Here is a 20,053-nt window from a genome sequence, read left to right on the forward strand (position 1 = left end):
CTGGTCTGGTAAGAACTACTCCTAACAGATCAATACTGGAATCTTAGCTGGAGACTGGTGTTAACACCTAAGAAGCAACTTCACAGTGAGGCTAGCTGCTGTGGAGACAACACTGCTAATTGGTTACATCTGTCCTAGTGTCCATCCCCCTGCTGGCAGGCAGACAACAGCTTGCTGTATTGCAGCAGATGCATGGCTAACAGAGTTGCCAACATCTCTGTAGCAGCACGCAGACACAGCTTAGTGTTCAGATGAAATCCACGCATCAGTGTAGGGAAAGGAGCCTGACACGGATGGTTTTCAGCACTTTTTTTTTTCCTCAGACACTAGGTTTTTGTTTGTTAAACACAAACACCAAAACTGAGATTCGCACTGAAAGCTGTTGACATGGGTAGGTGACTACTGATTGTAGCATGAGAACAGTCAGGATTTAGTGACAGCTCAGTGCCCTTCTAAAAGGAGATTGTTTAATGCAATAACCGTGGAAGCAAAGTCGACTAGCTCCACGAAGTCGGATGTAATTATGTTAACGCCCATAGCACCTGGTTTCTGTGTCTTTACCCAGTCCAAAATCATAGGCAGGTTCCTAAACGAAAAAGAAAGAGGAATCAGTATGTTATGGAAGCACCTTATTTTATACCTACACGTTACATTTTGCCTATAAACAGCAGCCATATTTCATGTTCGCACAGTATATTTTATCCTCATAGTAGCAAACTAAATATATACCTCATCCTCAAAATGCAGCCACTTCTAGGGAGAAGGATGGCAGAAAAATGGCACCATTTGAGTATTTGTGGTGTTACAGAGAGAGCAAGAGAGAGAAATATTGTTCAAAGTTGTCAGTGTAAACCACTGCTCTTAGTGTATATACCATAGGATTTGTAAAGATTTTACTGAGCAGTTAGTACCTCAGAATTTAAGGCCCTGCAATGGTTTCGCTGTTCTTCTTTTGTCTGACTACATACTGACCTGAAGGTTTAGTTCACAGCAATTAGGTCTAGTCAGTGTTAGGACTTAAGCCACTGTAAGTAGGAATGGAGGAAATGGTTTGGATTACAGCAAACTTCAAAAGAACTTGAACCAAGAATTTGCTGAAGTTCTCTAACATGACAATAAGGAGAGCTTATGAAGGAGCCAGGAAGGAGAAATAATTAATCCCGTGAATGCTATTGTATGCCTGTTTTACCAGCAGACAGAGAGACAGACTGCCTGTCCCTTGGAGCTAATGATCCCCAAAAGAGGGCACAAAAGTAACAATGACCCACACAGGAAGTCCTTAGTAAACAAAAAAAGAAGATAAGCATGAAAGAGTAGTAAGTCTCATGAAAATCTAGTCACTTGTACCTCACAGTATTGATTCATTTCAGATGTCTTGTCTCGCTAGTTAGAACTTAAAGCAAAACGGTTTAATGTTCACGTTTAGGGCCAGCAATAGCAGAGCAAAAAAGGCAGAGATCCAGAACTGCACTGCCAAATTTGAATATACAGAACAGATGGTTCCCAGGTAACTGTACATAAACACGGCTCACGTTGGTGCAAGCAGATTGTATCCTGTGAAGTATGTGGACTCTCTTTTTAACTGTACCTCATTCCAAGCATTCAGTGTTAAGCAGGACTTCTCTGTGATTTCTGTGGGAAGTTTTGCTTAAAACTTGATGACAGTTTATGGCTCTATATTTGAATTACTACTGGAACAAATGTCCATATTTTAATTATTGTTGGAAGGCCTTGGGGAAGTAACTAATTTAAGGAGGCATTTTCCACATGTGATGTAGACATAAGAGCTCGCTGCAAGGCCTTGGAAATTAATTTCCTGATGTTTGGTGAAGCGTTTTGAGGGTGAGAATGGTCATGTGAGTTTTGACACATTCCTATAATAAACTCTCTGCTAAATATCTTCAGTCAAGATTAAGAAGCAATTTTACATTTGTGCTTTGCTCCTTAAAATACATGCCACTCTTAAAAAAAATCAGGTGGGTGAGGTGATATCTTTTCTTGGACTGACACAAGCATTCAGGCTCACACAGGGGGCTTGTCTACACAAACAGCACTGCAGTGGTTGGTACTGCTGTAGCACCTAGTGAAAACACCACCCACATGGAGGACAGGAGAGCTTCTGCCATCAGTGAAGGTACTTCACATACCTGAGAAGTGCTATTTCTGTCTACAGGAGAAGCCCTCCCACTGAAATAGTGCTGTTGACAACAGGATTTCAGTTGGTGTAACAGCATTGTTCAGGGGTGTGGACTTCTAGGCCTGTGAGGCACATAGTTATATTGACTCAAGTCAGTAGCGTAGACCAAGCCAGAACACTTCTTCAGGTCTAGGAAATGTACTTAGAGCATCACAGCTAAATACTAGATGGAACAGACAGTGCAACATAAGTAGTTGACATATATTTCAAAGGACCATCCAAGGTGAAGTGGCCTGTTATCACCCATCCAATCATAGGAAGGAGTGGGGCAGGGAGAAAGAGCTGGGGGAGAAGAGTAGCTAGCGGGTTGTAGATTGTTATATTACATCATAAACCGAGTGTCTCCAATTCAGTCCAGAAATTTAGTGTCTAACAAAACTGTTGATGTAAGCTCCCAGGCTCACCTTTCGAAGGTCTTGTTTCCTTTGATGAAGAGGACTGAGAGCTCAGATATAAAATGATCATTTTGTGAAAAATATTCACTCATAAGTAACAGGATAGCTTTGTCTTTTACTATTTTCCTATACAAGCCCATTCAAGAGAGAGCACACCTTTTAAGATCCATAGATCCTACTGTGGCAGGGCCAGGGAGGAGGGACCCTCAGAGGGAGCCCAAACAAGCAGAAGGGCCTGCAGAGCACCAGTGGAGCAATCACAGGCAGCTGGGCGGGAGATAGCTCAGACTAACTGGGGCCAGCTGACTCCAGGACTGAGCTACTAAGAGGCCTTTAAAAGCCCTTCATGGTGGGAAGGGCAGGGAGAGACTGTGAGAGGTGAGTAGAGGGAGGCGAGGAGACCAGAGTAGAGGGAGAAAGCAAGTTTGAGAGGGGCAGAAGAAGATCAGGAACACCAGAAAACAAGAGGGAGAGTGAGGAGCTACAGCAGATCAGGAGTGGGGACCTGCGACTGCTGCAGCCTGGAGAAGGTACCAGGGAGAATCGTCTGGGGAAGGGGCCCAGGGAGAAAAGTTGCTGTGCCAAGGGCTAAGGAAGTCAGTCCTTCCCACTAGCAGCCGCATAGGAACCCTGGGCTGGAACCCGGCATGAGTGGGCAGGGGCTGGGTTCCCCCCCAGACCATCCTTCACCCCAGCATGGGCAACTGGGCCCTTAAGTGGGACCAGTAGACTGAATAGAGGCCAGAACCTCAGGAATAAGACTGACTTTGTCACACTACGCATGCCTACCACTTGTGGCGTATCATCTAGTGTACAAAAGGTCGCTAGCAATTATGTGGGTGAAACCTGATAATCATTATGATCTCAAAGATTATGTTCCATCTTGTATTTGGCTGTGACACTGAGTTGGTTTCCCATATTTGGAGAATAGCTCTCTGAAGATTGAAAACCTGGGTTTCTTTACCAACAGAAATTGATCCAATAAAAGGTATTACCTCACTCACCTAGTCTCACTAATATCCTGGATCTAACAGCCTACACAACACAACCTACTGTTAAAGACAGAAGTTTAGCACCATCTAGTGTTTAATATACAGAAAACAAACTACTGTCTTGGAAAGTAACAGAGAGGTACCCGTATTAGTCTGTATTCTAACAAAACAAACCAGCAGTCATGTAGCACTTTAAAGACCAACAGAATAATTTAGTTGATAGATCTCCATTCCAAACAGCTAAATGTAGTGCCTTGCATGCTGAATAGTAACAGAGAGGTAGCCGTGTTAGTCTCTGTTTATTTTGCTAGTCTTTAAAGTGCTACTTGACTGCTGGTTTGTTTTGTTAGAATACAGACTAACACGGCTACCGCTCTATTACTATTCAACATGCAAGGCACTACATTCAGCTGTTTGGAATGGAGATCTATCAATTAAATTATTTTGTTGGTCTTTAAAGTGCTTCATGACTGCTGGTTTGTTTTGTTATAATCTTGGAAGACAGAGAAAGTTGAAAATATTTGCCTCAGACAACGTAGATAGTAAAACTATGCCATTATTTGGTTTTAGAGAGCCCGTCAAACTAAATTCTGTGGAAAGGCAAGAGACTGGAATGTCATGCCCTAATTTCAATCATGGGAAGTCAGTATTTCTGCTATGCAGCTATTTTAGATTTCAACCCTCTGATTCTTTGAGAAGTTCTTTACAAAATAGAGTAATACAATCATAGAAGTGTAGGACTGGAAGGGACCTTTAGAAATCCTCTAGTCCAGTCCCCTGAAAATAGGACAGGACAAAGTATTACCTTCCCTAAGGCAGACCATCCCTAAGAGGTGTTTGTCACTCTAACCTGTTCTTAACAGTCTCCAATGATAGATGTTCCACAACCGTCCTGGGCAATCCATTCTGGCAGCAGCAAATTTTTCGTAATGTCTGACCTGAGCCTGTATCTAAATCATTATGGAGATATTGAACAGTACTGAACCTAGAACTCATCCCTGTAGGACCCCACAATGAAACACTGATAAATAATTTCTGGGAAAGGTTTCCCAACTATTTATAAATGCATTTAAAGTAGCTCCACATAGGTTGTATTTCCCTATATTATTTCTTAGAAGTCATGTACAACAGTATCAAAAGCCAGACAAAAATCAAGATACACCACACCTACGTTTCCCTGACCCCACTCCACCCCACCAGGCTTGTTACCTACTCAAAGGCAGCTCTTGTTTTGATTTGACATGAATTGTTTTTGACAAATCCATGCTAAGCCTTACTCATCACCTTCTTATCTAATATTATCAAAACAAAAAAGCAGGAAAGTATCACTTCAAAGACTAACAAAATAATTTATTAGGCGAGCTTTCGTGGGACAGACCCACTTCTTCAGATCATAGCCATACAAGAACAGACTCAATATTTAAGTCATAGAGAACCAAAAATAGTAATCAAGGTTGACAAATCAGAAAAAAATGATCAAGGTGAGCAAATCAAGAATTAGATTAAGCCAAGTATGCAAAAGAGCCCCTATAATGTCCCAGAAAATTCTCATCCCAGTTCAAACCAAGTGTTAGTATGTCGAATTTGAATATAAAAGAGAGTTCAACAGCCTCTCTTTCCAAAGTAGTGTGAAAATTCCTCTTCAGTAAAGACAAACTCTTACGTCATTAACAGAATGGCCCATTCCATTAAAATGTAGGCTCACAGGTTTGTGGATCAGGAGTGTTTTTTGTCTGTTTTACGCCCATTAACTCTTTGTCTAAGAGAATTTGAAGTCCAATATACAATGCATCTGGGCATTGTTGGAACATGATGACATATATGATGTTAGTTGAGGAACGTGAGAATGTGCCAGTGATTCTGTGACTAACCTGGTTAGGTCCAATGATGGTATCTCCAGAATAGATATGTGGACAAAGCTGGCAGTGGGCTTTGTTGCAAGAAAAAGTTCCAGGACTGGTGTTCCTGCGGTACAGACTGTGGCTGTTGGTGAGAATCCTCATAAGGTTGGGAGGTTGTCTGTAGGAGAGAAGAGGCCTGGCAACTAGGGCCTTCTGGAGTGTGGCATCCTGATTAAGGATAGGTTGTACATCTTTAATAATGCGTTGCAGTGGTTTGAGTTCAGGGCTGCAGGTAATGAGCAGTGGTGTTCTGAACAGACTAACTAAACAGATCACCACTGGTCATTACCTACAGCCCCCAACTCAAACCACTGCAACACATTATTAAAGACCTACAACCTATCCTTAATCTATTCTGGAGATACCATCACTGGACCGAACCAGGTTAATCACAGAATCACGGGCACATTTTCATGTTCCTCAGCTAACACCATATATGCCATCATGTGCCAACAATGCCCAGATGCTTTGTATATTGGACAGACTTCAAACTCTCTTAGACAAAGAGTTAATGGGCACAAAACAGCCATAAAAACACTCCTGATCCACAAACTGGTCAGCCTACATTTTAATGGAGTGGGCCATTCTGTTAATGACTTAAGAGTTTGTGTCTTACTGAAGAGGAATTTTCACACTACTTTGGAAAGAGAGGCTGGTGACTCTCTTTTATATTCAAATTCGACACATTAACATGTGGTTTGAATTGGGATGTGAATTTTCTGGGACATTATAGGGGCTCTTTTGCATACTTGGTTTAATCTAATTCTTGACTCCCTCCCCCACCCTGCCCCTCTACCCTCTGATCTGCTCACCTTGATAATTTTTTTTCTGATTTGTCAACCTTGATTACTATTTTTGGTTTTCTACACCTTAAATATTGAGTCTGTTCTGGTATGGCTATGGTCTGAAGAAGTGGGTCTGTCCCACGAAAGCTCACCTAATAAATTATTTTGCTAGTCTTCAAAGTGCTACTTTACTGCTTTTTTGTTTTGATAGTATATAGACTAGCATGGCTTTCTCTCTGTTACTTATCTTATATTGTTTGTAAAATGATTGTTTATTTGCTCCATTTTCTTTCAGGGTTAATAAATGGTCTGTAATCCCCCAGGTTGTCTTTACTTCCCTTTTATACATTTTGGCTGTATTGGCCCTCTTATTTTCAAAGATAATTGCTAATGGCTCAGATATCACCTCAGTTAGCTCCTACGATATATTTCATCAGGTCCCTGCAGTTTAAAGACATCTAATTTGTCAAATGAGCCCATAATTTTGGAGCAAATTGACTGCTGAGAGACTCTGCTTCCCAAATGGGACTGATGAAGTATTAACACTTGCCCTCCTCTATGGCTATGTCAACATTAGCCCAAAACTTCGAAATGGCCATACAAATACTGCTAGGAATAAGGGGATTTCGAAGTTGCTGGGTTCCTTTCGAAAAGAAGCCCTGTGTGGACGAGCCGCATGGCATCGAGCCGTGTCAATTTCAAAGTGCCGCGGCTGCTGGCATGCTAATGAGGCGCTGAATATGTATTTCAGCGCTTCCTTAGTAAACTTCAAAATGGCCATTTGCATGGCCATTTCAAAGTTTTGGGCTAGTGTGGACATGACCTATGTGACTTTTAAAGTTGGTTGTGCTTTACCTGAGGTCTCAGCATATGCTAAATTGAATCCTACCAACATGTTCCCTGTGGATATTTACACATCGGGATATTTCGTGGTTTAGTTTAACTGCAGGGAGCGAGACCCTTGCAGTCATTAAATATAAGTATTAGTATATCAAGAAAGATCATCTATTGGTACATTGTTAATGGTTAGTTAGCTTGCTAGTTACTTCCTTATTCATTGCAATTGCAAGGCAAAAGATTCAAACTAAAATCTATGGTACCAAGACACACTCTTACCTGTGAACAAGTGTATTTTTTAGACCACAGATTAGATGCCGTGCAATAGTTTTGACCCTGGGGGTTAGAATAGCCTGAGAAACATGAAAAGTCCCATGATGAGCCCTTTCCCCCAGGGTGGTATCTAGGAACTGCAATAGCTTGTGCACATTTGTTGTATTTGCCCAAGGTGCTGGCATTTTATTCCCAGGCCATAGGAAGGGAAATTCCCAGTACAGAGGGTGGTGGTAGAAAATGAGTACCTAAATAACGGAAAGAGAGAAAAGGATACAAATTAAACTGAATCATGTCACTTTGGAGACAAAATTTGCTATTAAGTATACCTGTGCAGTTCCACAGAAATCTGAGTACTTGTGTTTATAACCTAGCCTCCTGTCTTCAAATGAGTACACAGAATACAACTGATTCCCTCGAGCGTTGCCAGGAAGGAGAAAATAATTTTGATCAGCTACAAATTCAGGGCTAGAGAAAAAGGAGGATTTACAGGATGAAACTGAAATCACATTTTAATGTGTTTTACAGAAATAACATTCCCCTTATCTTATTCTTCACATCTGTCAGACAGCATTGACAGTATTTCTTTTATCTCAGGAAAAAGGGTGGCTGAAAGTAAGGAATTAAAATACTGGGTAACTCAGTTCAATTACTTTGCTGTGACACACTGGGCTGGCTCATGTGCCAGTGTTCCACTGAGCTCACACAGTATAAAATTTATTCATAGTGCAATGGATTTATTTGGAGCAGAGGCAGGATGGGGCCAGGGCCTGCAACACACCCTGGGGCACTGGAAGGGGCTTTGCCTTAGGCCAGGCACTCCTCTAGTGACAGGCCTGGTCCTGTGAATATCTGGGAAAGGTCTTAGTTGATAAGTTCAGATCCAGAGTTAACATTAAGTTTGTGTTCAATCTTCTAATTCAACCTAGCAGGGGGTTTAAGTCAGAGTCATGCAGTTCGCCTCTATCTGGAGCTGTACCACGTAGAATCTTATACAAAATGAATCTTGTGTTCAGATCTGGGTCCATCTCTCGCAAAACTGGAGGAAGAGTGTTATATCCCAGCCTGTTTGTTTCAAAGGGTCATGTGATTTACAGAGTGTTAGGTATATCTAAAGCACACCACTTTTCATCTTCTGATTTGACAAGGGGCTGTTTGCCTTAATCACATAGAATCCTTGAAGCAGACTGATGAGGACGTGCTCAGAGGAACTCCTCAAAGCATGATGGTGCACACATGACCTTCTCCCCTTCTTCCATTTAATTTTAAAACTATAGTCTTTTGCTTTGAGTCTGTTCATTAGTGAGCTGCAATCAACAAACACCACAGTCACCAACTACAGCTCACTCATGCACCAGCATGGACAGAACACCAACCATTTGCTCCTAAAACACAGGTGGTAAGAGAGACTATGCAGCTGAAAAATTGAAATTCTTATTCTTTGTGGCTATGTCTACATAGCAGCTTTATTTCGAAATAAGCTATTCTGGAACAGCTATTCCAGAATATCTTATTCCAAAATAAAACTGCTACATGCAAAATGCTTATCAAAATAGGACTCAGCTATTTCAAAATAGAGTGTCTAGACACAAGACAACTACTTCAAATTAGAGTCCTTCGGCACACTACAGCTTATTTCAAAATAGCCCCAGTTCCCTGTCTACACAGCCCCTATTTCAAACTATCTTATTTCAGAATAGGCGCTATTCCTCATGGAACGAGGGTTACTAAATTCAAAATAAGCCATCCACTATTTAAAAATTATTTCATAATAGCGGTTGCATTGTGTAGACACATGCAAAGTTATTTTGACATAGCAGCGGGAATTCTGAAATAACTTTTCTGTGTCGATATGGCCTGTGTGGGCTAGTTACAGGAGAACAATGTGTCCTCAGAAACCCCACACCAACACTTTCCAAAAGTTCAATAACATATGTGAGCTTGTTTCTGTGCTGCATACTTGTGAATTCCTGAATAATGGGGCCCTGACCCTCTGTGACACCATAAATAAATAAATTGCTTAGAACCTTATCAGCCACTGTCATTTGAATTGTAACATTTTGAGTTTACATTCGTTATGTGTCCTTTCCCCACCTGCTGATTCTTCTCCCACAAATACTGCAAGGTCACATTTTCTACATGTTCCATTGTGCAAAGTTTTGACCCAAATGCTTCCTGGATCCTGTTAATCAGGTATATGTGATGACGGTCTTCCATGGCATAGAAATGATTAAAATCCAAGAAGATGGCTTCTTTGGGGTGCTGAGTGAGGAAAGTGTTTATCTCCATCAGTCCATCCCATACTCTGATGCCAAACAAGCCATGTATGAAGTAGATTTCTTGTTCTGCTTCTCCTGGTTTCGTAGATACACGCAGATCAAAGTAGCGAATCCCACCTTCTAGCTGCTCTTTGAAGGTCAGGTTTTGAGTCACTGACCATTTCTTCATCAGCTTTTTCACCAAAGAAATTTTAGCCAAACGTTTAATTGCCGTGGCTTGGTCAGGCCCCACCGGAGATTTCTCATCAACCCAGTAGCTGAAAGAATCGTGTGATCCTAGAAATAAAAAATAGATATTTTAATGTTGTAGCATGTGCCCTGTATGGGAAAAAGTGTCTGGTGCTAAGGTACTGGACTGGGATTCAGGAGATTTGGGGTCAACCCTTGGCTCTGTCACAGGACTTCTTAGCTGTGTCTACACGTGCACGCTACTTCGAAGTAGCGGCACTAACTTCGAAATAGCGCCCGTCGTGGCTACACGTGTTGGGCGCTATTTCGAAGTTAACTTCGATGTTAGGCGGAGAGACGTCGAAGTCGCTAACCTCATGAGGGGATCGGAATAGCGCCCTACTTCGACGTTCAACGTCGAAGTAGGGACCGTGTAGACGATCCGCGTCCCGCAACGTCGAAATTGCCGGGTCCTCCATGGCGGCCATCAGCTGAGGGGTTGAGAGACGCTCTCTCTCCAGCCCCTGCAGGGCTCTATGGTCACCGTGGGCAGCAGCCCTTAGCCCAGGGCTTCTGGCTGCTGCTGCGGCAGCTGGGGATCCATGCTGCAGGCACAGGGTCTGCAACCAGTTGTCGGCTCTGTGGATCTTGTGTTGTTTAGTGCAACTGTGTCTGGGAGGGGCCCTTTAAGGGAGTGGCTTGCTGTTGAGTCCGCCCCGTGACCCTGTCTGCAGCTGTGCCTGGCACCCTTATTTCGATGTGTGCTACTTTGGCGTGTAGACGTTCCCTCACAGTGCCTATTTCGATGTGGTGCTGCGCAACGTCGAAGTTGAACATCGACGTTGCCAGCCCTGGAGGATGTGTAGACGTTATTCATCGAAATAGCCTATTTCGATGTTGGCTTCACGTGTAGACGTAGCCCTTGTGTTATCTTGGGTAAGCCACATGATGATTAACCCTCTATTTCCCAATCTATAAAATGGGAACACCACTTCTATTGTCTTATCTATTCACCCGTTAGTTTTTTAGGGTTAAAACTGTCTCAAGTTGTGTTTGTACAATTCCTAGCATAACACAGTCTAGATGCCAATGGAATAGTAGTCATAATAAGAAGAATCTTTTGTCCCAGTCTCACCTCCTGTGTTCACACTCCTCCGCCCACCCAAGCAAGCTCCCTTCACAGTGCCACCACTGTGCTGGCACAACAGTTTGAATGTGATCTTATGTTTATTGATGAAGACAACACTGAGCACTAGAATGAAACAAGATTCTCTTTATAAATGGTCTCAATTCCTTGACTTACTATCCTAACTTTCTACAGTTACTTAAATTACATTTGACTGTGGGGAAACAACGTACGACTCCAAAGCCTTTGGTTAATTTATGGGACGGAGGGTGGGCAGACGTCGGAATGCATGGCCAATGGGCCTCAGCCTGGACTGGGATGAATCATTTCCAGGCATCAGATGCCTCAGGTGTCTTCATGCTCAACTAGCCCTGGGCCTTTCTGCTGACCCTGACACAAACAGGTATCAGGTATTATCAGTTGTAATGAAATCATTCTATATTTGTGGATACCTCTATTCCAGGTACATCACTGAAAGCAAACTCATTTCTAACAGGCCATTGCACAGCCTGTTTACTGGCAATAATCTGAGGTCACTACTGGCCTTGTAAAAACGCAGGAAGGTGACTAAGAAGTCAGAGATTCCAGCCCTCATTGTCAGTCACCTCAGCCATCATCCAGCTGCCCCACCCAGTCTCTGCGTGAGAGAAGATAAATGTACAAATCACACAGGATGTCAGCAGTATGGACACATGACAGAGTCTGACAGGGAAATCACACACCTAAGCACAAAATAGCACTCACAAATAAAGCTCCATCCCTCACAAGTCTAATAAAAAGGCACCACAAAAGAACCAGGTAAGAAACAACTTAAAAAAACCCCCAAAAACTAACAATGTTGAATAGGGCTGGCCCATTATGGCTTGCAGGGCACACAAAGGGCGAGTGGCTGGAAGCTCTTGAAGAAGTCCTCACTTAATAGCTGTGTGAAGCACTTACATGAGTAAAAATAGTATCTTAATTGGGACAGTCATTCTGAGGGCAGGTAGGGTCAAGAAAACAGCAGTTAATGGGTGACCCTGGAGTCCCCTATCAGAGGCAACCTGAGGCAAATCTGGGGATAGGAGAAGTGTGTCTGCCAAGACTCCAGGTTAAGCTAGATTTCTGACATCCACATCTCATTTTCATCTGGTGAAGTGGGTGTTATCCATGTAAGATCATGTCCTAATATCTTTGTTGGTCTCCAAGGTAACACTGTTTGTTATTTGTGCAGTTACAGTCTAACATGGCTACCTCTCTGAGATTAATATCCCCAGGGAGCTCCATCCTGGCCAAGGGGCTAGGGATGTTAGCAGATACAGCCCTTTCTCTGCAGTCCCATCCAGGAAAACAAAGTGACTCTAGCCTCTTCATTCCCTGGCTCCTTCCACCCTCTCATTTAACAGCTTGCAGCTTCTCTGCTGGGCTAGACCCACCAGACATTTTCCTGGAGATGACAGAAATGCCTGCTTTTAGGATAGGAATTGAAGGAACAAACTACATCCAAATAGCCCTGCTCCTACCGCCAGGCTGAATCTCAGGGGATGCTGCCCAGCAACGCCAGCTCCACCTGTCCATCTTGCTGAAATAAAAGGAGTATGCACTGACTCCGCCAGACTACACAATATTGTAGCATATGACAAGTGCTAACATTCTCTTGCCTCCCAGAAAATCCAGCCATTCCCCTACCACCTCCCTGAATACCCCTACATAACCTCCTTGTCTGAGTCTTTTTTTCTCCTCCTCTCTATCTTAGTCTAGAAAAATTTTATTAAGGTGCTTAATCTCTTTTTAAAGGGATCTCATGTGCCCTGTCTACTTGATGAGCCTTCCCTGTGCGCATGTGTGTGCGCTTACTTGAAGACTAATATATCTCCTGTCATGCAGCACCGGAGCTGTAAATGAGATTATGATCTCAACTGGATTATCTTGTTAGGGTTATTAAATACTGTCTGGAAGCATATACTCTGCACAAGTCAAACATCAGTTCGCAAGATTCTAAAGCATGCCAGTAGTGCACCAGAAAAGGACCTGGGGATCATAGTGCATGAGAGGCTGGACATGAGTTAACAGGGTACCCTTGCAGCCAAGAAAGCTAATGGCATAATGGGGTGTATTAAGAGAAGCATTTCCAGAAGATCTAGAGAAGTTATTATTCCCCTCTACTCAGCACTGGTGAGGCTGCATCTGGAGTACTGCATCCAGTTCTGGGGCCCCCAGAACAGAAAGGATGTGGATGCACTGGAGTGGGTTCGGTGGAGGGCAATTAAAACAATTAAGAGGCTGGAGCACATGACCTATGAGGAGAGGCTGAGAGACTTGGGTTTATTTAGTTTGCAGAAGGGAAGACTGAGGGGCAATTTGATAGCAGCATTCAGCTTCCTGAAAGGGGGCTCTAAAGAGGATGGAAAGAGACTGTTCTCAGTGGTGACAGATGGCAGAACAAGGAGCAATGGTCTGAAGCTACAGAGGGAGAGGTGTAGGTTGGATACTAGGAAAATCTATTTCACCAGGAGAGTGGAGAAGCACTGGAATGTGTTACTGAGACAGGTGATGAAATCTCCAAACCTAGAGGTTTTTAAGTCCTGGCTTGACAAAGTCCTGGCTGGGATGATTTAGTGGGGGTTGATCCTGCTTTAGGCAGGGAGCTGAACTACATGACCTCCAGCCGTAGAATCCTATGATTCTGTGAATATGCACGCAAGATGCCCCTTGACTGTATAACTGCACACACAAGTGGCTATGTGTGTGTTTGAGGAAACTCTTGGATGAGCAAGATCCAAATCCCATGTCAGCTTGCGACCAGTGCAAGAAAAAGGGGTGTCTGCAAGAATCGGAGATAAGCAGTGGCATCAGAAGTTTGTTTTCCAGTCTACCTCTATGCATGTGGCATTAGATGGTGGAGGTGTAATCAGGGAGTTGCCTCAGGCTTCATAAAGCACAGGAACATTTAATCCCATTGAATCCAGTCCAAGCACTCACGTACATCTGCAAACGTATTACTAAATAATACAGTTACATTGAGGGCTGCCAAGTAGGCTTAAAATTTGAAAACGTTTAAATGTTGTTTTTTGTTTTTTTTTCCATACATGTATCAGAGACTGGACTCTCCAAATAACCAAGAGAGTGAACTGGAGAAGGTCCTATAGGAATAGAAGCTCTTTCATATTCTTATGTATATGATTTAATTAAGGTTATTAAATGCTTTGAGATTTTACATAATAAAATTAATTAACAGGATATTAATACCTATCTGAATCTATAGATCTCAATGTGATACACGAAGCAGCTAAGTATTCTCATTTCCATTTTACAGATGGAAAAAATGAGACACAGAAACTCAAGAGACTCATCCAAAATCTTTCTGCAGATAGGAAGCACAATGGAGAACAGAATTCAGTCCTTCTGAATCTCTAATCACTACGAGCTCCACAGTGATTTACTGGGGAAAAACCTGCCTAGAGAGGCATTTGATGACACTAGATGCTATTAGTATTCAGATTACACCAAAATTAGTACTGCTTTGGTGCTGCAGCCTCAGTCTGAGCCTCACTGACAGGTATTCCTAGGAATGCACAGATTATGAAATATAATCCTAGAGCACTGAAAGGGTCTCTAGACCAGTGTCCCATCTCTCCACCAGCAAAGGTTGAGCTCAGGAAAGCTATAACCTGTATCCTTCCCCTCTGCCCATGCCTGCCCAGACATTCATCTGTAAAGCACTATGTCATGCCTAGATTCCTTCCTGACATCAGGTTGTTACCATGATAGATGGCTCTTGTAATTTTATCCTAGCAAGCACAACTGTAGATTCATGACTCCTTTGTCACTCCCACTATGCCAATTCCCCAGTTAACTGTGTGTTAAATCTATTGCTATTGGCTACATCTACACTAGCCATAAACTTCTAAATGGCCATGCAAATGGCCATTTCAAAGTTTACTAATGAAGCACTGAAATGCATATTCAGCACCTCATTAGCATGCGGGCGGCCGCGGCACTTCAAAATTGACGCTGCTCGCCGCTGCACAGCTTGTCCAGATGGGGCTCCTTTTCGAAAGGACCCCGGCTACTTCGAAGTCCCCTTATTCCCATCTGCTCATAGGAATAAGGGGACTTCGAAGTAGCTGGGGTCCTTTCGAAAAGGAGCCCCGTCTGGACGAGCTGCGCGGCGGCCAGCCGCGTCAATTTCGAAGTGCTGCGGCCGCCCGCATGTTAATGAGGCTCTGAATATGCATTTCAGCGCTTCATTAGTAAATTTCAAAGTGGCCATTTGCATGGCCATTTCGAGGTTTTTGGCTAGTGTAGACATGGCCATTATGTTTCATTATTCAAGAAGATTTTTGTTCTCCTTTTTTCGTTTTAGTTGCCAGGAAGCAGCTTTTTGGCTTCACATCTGCAACTATTACTAACTTGTCAATTCTTCACTTTTCTTTTTAACGCTTCTTAGACTCATGGGGTCAAATTAGTCATATCAATTAGTTCAATCAAGCAAATGTAGTTATGCTACAACAATTTGGCATTGTGTCTTGGATTTCGTTTTTATTTTCACTGTTTTGTGGGGAGTGGTTCTCAAGAACTAGACTTTAATTATTCCCTTTTCTTGGTGATAATGAGAGAACATTGTGTAATGGTTAGAATGTAGTTTCTGGAAAAAAGATTTCTGGGTCCTAGTCTGTTAATGAGTTCCTGTGTGACCTCAAGCATGTCAGTGAGCTAATCTGTACTTTACCCTAACAGGGATATTGTGAAGATTAGTGTGTGTGTGTAAAAGGCTTTGAAATAGTCCAATGTAAAATGAACGTCAAGTGCAAAATGTATTGTCTATACACCAAAATAAATGTATTCTAATATATTGTTAGATATAAAATAGATATAATATAAAAGCATATCTAATTTCATCCCCTACAAACCTAGTTTTCTTGGACATAAGCTATCATGGGCTATGGACAAGTCTAAGTAAGTGGTGGAAACCCCTTTTCTTAGCATTTTTAGAACCAGGCTGGATTTAAACACCAGAGAATTCTGAGGGGAACAGTGCTGTATTTTCAGGAGAATGGACTGGATCACCAGAAAGATTTTTCTAATTCCTGACATACAGGGTATGGTTACTGAAACATAAAGAACTATGCATGTAATGTTTCAGTAGGTACGTAGTTGGCTCCACAAACAGCACAAGCATATTAGCAGCATTAAAATGTCAGTTGTGGACTCTGGTGTTATACACTAGGATCAGTTTAGCTGCAGTGATGCCAAACTACGCAGACCAAAATTTCATCTCCATCTAAGATACATTTGCCATTTATAACCAAGAATATACAGCTTCAGCACAAAATACAATCTAAATCAAAAGCATCTGGAAATATACCAATCAAGCTTCAAAGGTAACAGATCTAAGAGCCATCATGGAAAAGCTATCTTAGAAATGGCCAAGGAAAGAACAATATGCTGCTGTTTTGCAAGGGCCAGCTCTTCTCTGTGAGGTACATTGAAACATAGGTACCACTGATGGGTCCCAATGGCTTTGGGATACAGGTCATTAACAATCCAGATTTTCTAATCAAAAGATTAGCAGTTTAACACATCTTTACTAATCTACCTTGAATAGCACATTTGACTTGCTTGTTGCCAGTCAAGAGAAGGGAAAGGATGTAATAACAGTCATAGCTGCGATAACCTACATGATCTACAAACTATTTCAATAAACGTAGTACTTCTACTACAACCAAGGGATACCTCAGTGGTCTGCGCATTGGCCTGCTAAACTCAGGGCTGTGGATTCAGCCCTTGAGGGGACCATTTAGGGGTCTGAGGTAAATAAGTTAAAAAAAATCTGGCAGGGATGGCAATAGGTCCTGAGGTTGGGGTACGGGGCTGGACTCAATAACCTCTCAAGGTCCTTTCCAGCTCTATGAGAAAGGTATATCTCTATATAATTTCTAACCCTGGTACTCCACGTGGAGCATAGGTCATCTACATCTCCTCTACTTCATGCTGTCTTGGGATAAAACTTCTAGCTGACTCTAGGAGTACTACAATTGTCCTTCCAGCTCAGTAGACCTTCTCCCTGATGTCCGAGGTCTTCCTCTTTTGTATTTTCCTTGCAGATTCCATCTGGGCCAATTGCTAGATAAACACGCCTATCTTTAATAGTGGTCTACTACTTTCTTGCTTAATTGTAACATAGCAATTAAGTGAGGAACACACAGCCAAGTAATGAAGTTTCTTAGAAATGTGTCCTTTCAATTAAAGGCATAGACTATTTTGATGAATTAGGGGGAAAAAAAGCTATTGAAGAAATATCTGCAGACACAAAAATGTACATTAAGTTCCTTTTCCACCTCGCCAGCTCAATTCCACCCCACAGTTATTGGCTGTCAGCTGTTGCCTGGCCTGTTCCAAATGGATTTTGTGACCTCAGTATATTACTTAGCATATTGCTGTCAGCATCACGAAAGCCACCATCACAGCTGCCTGTCTCCTCTGAGCAGAGCAGGATATGGAGGTTACACTAACCTCTTCTATCTTGAGCCTGGGATAAGGTTCAGCAGGGAAGTGGTTTGCAAAACCTTACACTCTTGTTCCTGCTTGATGAGCAAACAGATGACTTGAACCATGGAGTGTTTTGGCTCTGTATCATCCTTGGAAAACAGAATCTCTGTCTTTTCGGCTTAGACCAGAGGCCAAAGACTCCACTGACCTCACCACTGCATGAATTCTTTTTACTGAAAAAGGAGAAAATGGAATATTTGGTACTTGTGTGACTACAGTTCATGATCTCTGGATTGTGCCTTTGCCTGAATGGAATGAGGATATAATATAGCTGAAACACTAGTGAAACACTAGTGAAACACAAACTGCTAGTGAATATTAGGCTCCTCACTTGTCCCCACTAGCACAGTTCATCCAGTGCTTTAGAAGAGTGTTTCCCAATTTTATTTGACTACGGAGCCCTTTTAAAGCCAAAGGAATTTTGTAGAACCCCTAGGAACAGTCTTATATATGGAGCTGAAAAAGTAGACAACAAATAAGTGAGGATGATAATAAACAAATGCTAAGTCCCAAACCCCATCCCCAGGATTAACCCACCTCAGCCCCAAAGTGGCCTTCTGGGATTAACCCATATAACCCTCTGCAGCTCCCTGCCCGGCCGCCACTGAAATAATGGAAGTAAATTTAATTGGTTTAATGGCTGGATCCCTCCCATCTCCCCGCCGGACATTAAACCAATTACATTTAATTCTACTGTATCAGCAGCAGCAGCAGGAAAGGGAGCCACAGAGGAGTCAGTGATGGCAGCATCCGGAGCTGCAAGTGACTCCTTAAAGAGATTCATGCAACTCCAGAGCTGCAGGTTGCTGACCCCAATCATAATCAATTTACATTTGTCACAGTTAAATTTCTAAATACAAGAAATCACATGACTATACTATATTTGTATTCAGGCACTCATGTGATCTATGCTCCCTGAGAGTATGGGGATTTACAGTGGTGCATAGAACAGGTCTGGCTAAATGGGCATTAAATAAGGAAACTTACCATGGCAAACATAAATGAAAATTGTTTTTAATAAAATTCATAAATGCTTAAATTTTTTTTAAATCTTAAAATGTAATTGTAATGAAATTTTCTCACAGAGTCCTTATTCTCACTTAGTCAAACATCATTTGGGAAACACTGCTTTAGAAAATCTTCAGCCAAGTGCTAATTACTTTTAACTCACAGCTTCCTCTATGGACAGATGGTCCCATGGGGAAAGTTACGTGAGAAATCAAATAACTTCCTGGCTCCCTGTCACAAAGCTATGGGATTTACACTCTATCGTAACACCTCCCCCACTCTGTGTAGGGAAACAATAAACAGTAAGGACTGAAGTTGGAATGAAAAAGAAAGTGGGACAATTCTTTTGTGGTAGAATTAACCCTTCCCCCTAGGCCATTGACTGCAACACCAAAAAATTAACTACCTGCAACAACTTCTAACTCAGCAGACCACTTTGCATCAGTCAGTAAATAAGTCAATAGGGGATCAGGTGGCTGCTTCCTGTAGTCAGTGCTTTGTGCCCAAAACCATTCTGAGGAGCCTGTGCAGGGTTCTTATTCTCTCCAAAGCTTGTTTGTTACATGCCTAGCATACTTTGCTTTTTCATCTTTTTATTTCCCTGGGCAGGAATACCTTAGGTGCCGCAAGGCCTGGACACCATCATGAATCCTGACATTGACTGGTTCAGTGTGTGACATAGCATTTAAGGTGTTGTGTGCCTATTCTCCTTGAAGTTAAGTCTCTTTTGGGTGGGGGTGGGGGAGATCCTGAAATGATGAACACAAGGAAGTTCAGAGACATTTACTTTCACAAGTAAAGCCTGTGATATTCTGGGGATCACCCTGTCCTCACATAAATGACAATAGGACATCTCTATTGAAAGAAACACCAAGTTTTGATATTTGCTTTTGGGATTCCGGAGTGGCACCATTGCCAGGAGTCAGCCAGTGTCTCTGGTGACCCATGTTGACAGCAGAGATGTTAGCTTGTGGGCTTCCTGCTTCTGGCTCCTTATGAAAAGACGCTAGGTGTTAGAGCTAGAGTTCATCCCACGACAATGGGTGGCTGAATAATATGTGGCCTGCATTACTAAAAAGGCTAAAACCCATTTAAGGACTTGTGTGGGGATACTGGACTGCTTGGAAGGAGTGTGTTTGCAGAGGGGAGACTTTTTCAGAGATGAACTTCTGAGCTGGTGGAGGGATGTGGCTTGTGATGCTGTCTAGTCTGTACTCATTTTGTCAACATGCTTACCGCAGCTGTTCAACAGAAAGGAATGTGTATGAAAACACATGTGCTGGTCCGACTCTGCTCTGACACAGGCTGTACTCAGGCACGGCAAGTCTGTACAACCTGAAATATGTAACACTTAAGTTCCATAGCTCTTTCCAGACTGTTCTGCCACTTGGTGGTAGCCTGCACCACAGGGCCCAGGGAAAACACAGCCTCCCTTTGCAATGATGGTCCCCAGAGAAAGACAGGAAGAGCTAGTAACAGAGAGGGAGCTGTGCTAGTCTATATACTATCATAACAAAAAAGCAGTCAAGTAGCACTTTAAAGACTAACAAAATAATTTATT

General features: G+C 42.5%; 1 protein-coding gene across 1 annotated transcript in view; it reads right to left on the minus strand.

Annotated features, from left to right (window-relative positions):
* Nucleotides 1-382: 382 nt before the first annotated feature.
* PLCXD2 (phosphatidylinositol specific phospholipase C X domain containing 2) overlaps nt 383-20,053 on the minus strand; it is a 39,490-nt gene continuing 19,819 nt past the window's right edge. Inside the window, exons 2-4 of the mRNA XM_074983517.1 lie at nt 9,475-9,935; nt 7,387-7,628; nt 383-586 (exon numbers count right to left, since the gene is read on the minus strand). Of these exons, the coding sequence (XP_074839618.1) occupies nt 442-586; nt 7,387-7,628; nt 9,475-9,935 (848 nt within the window). The 3' untranslated portion in view covers nt 383-441. The remainder of the gene's footprint in view (nt 587-7,386; nt 7,629-9,474; nt 9,936-20,053) is intronic.

This window comes from Carettochelys insculpta, chromosome 1 (assembly GCF_033958435.1).
Source record: "Carettochelys insculpta isolate YL-2023 chromosome 1, ASM3395843v1, whole genome shotgun sequence".
Classification (NCBI taxonomy): domain Eukaryota; kingdom Metazoa; phylum Chordata; order Testudines; family Carettochelyidae; genus Carettochelys; species Carettochelys insculpta.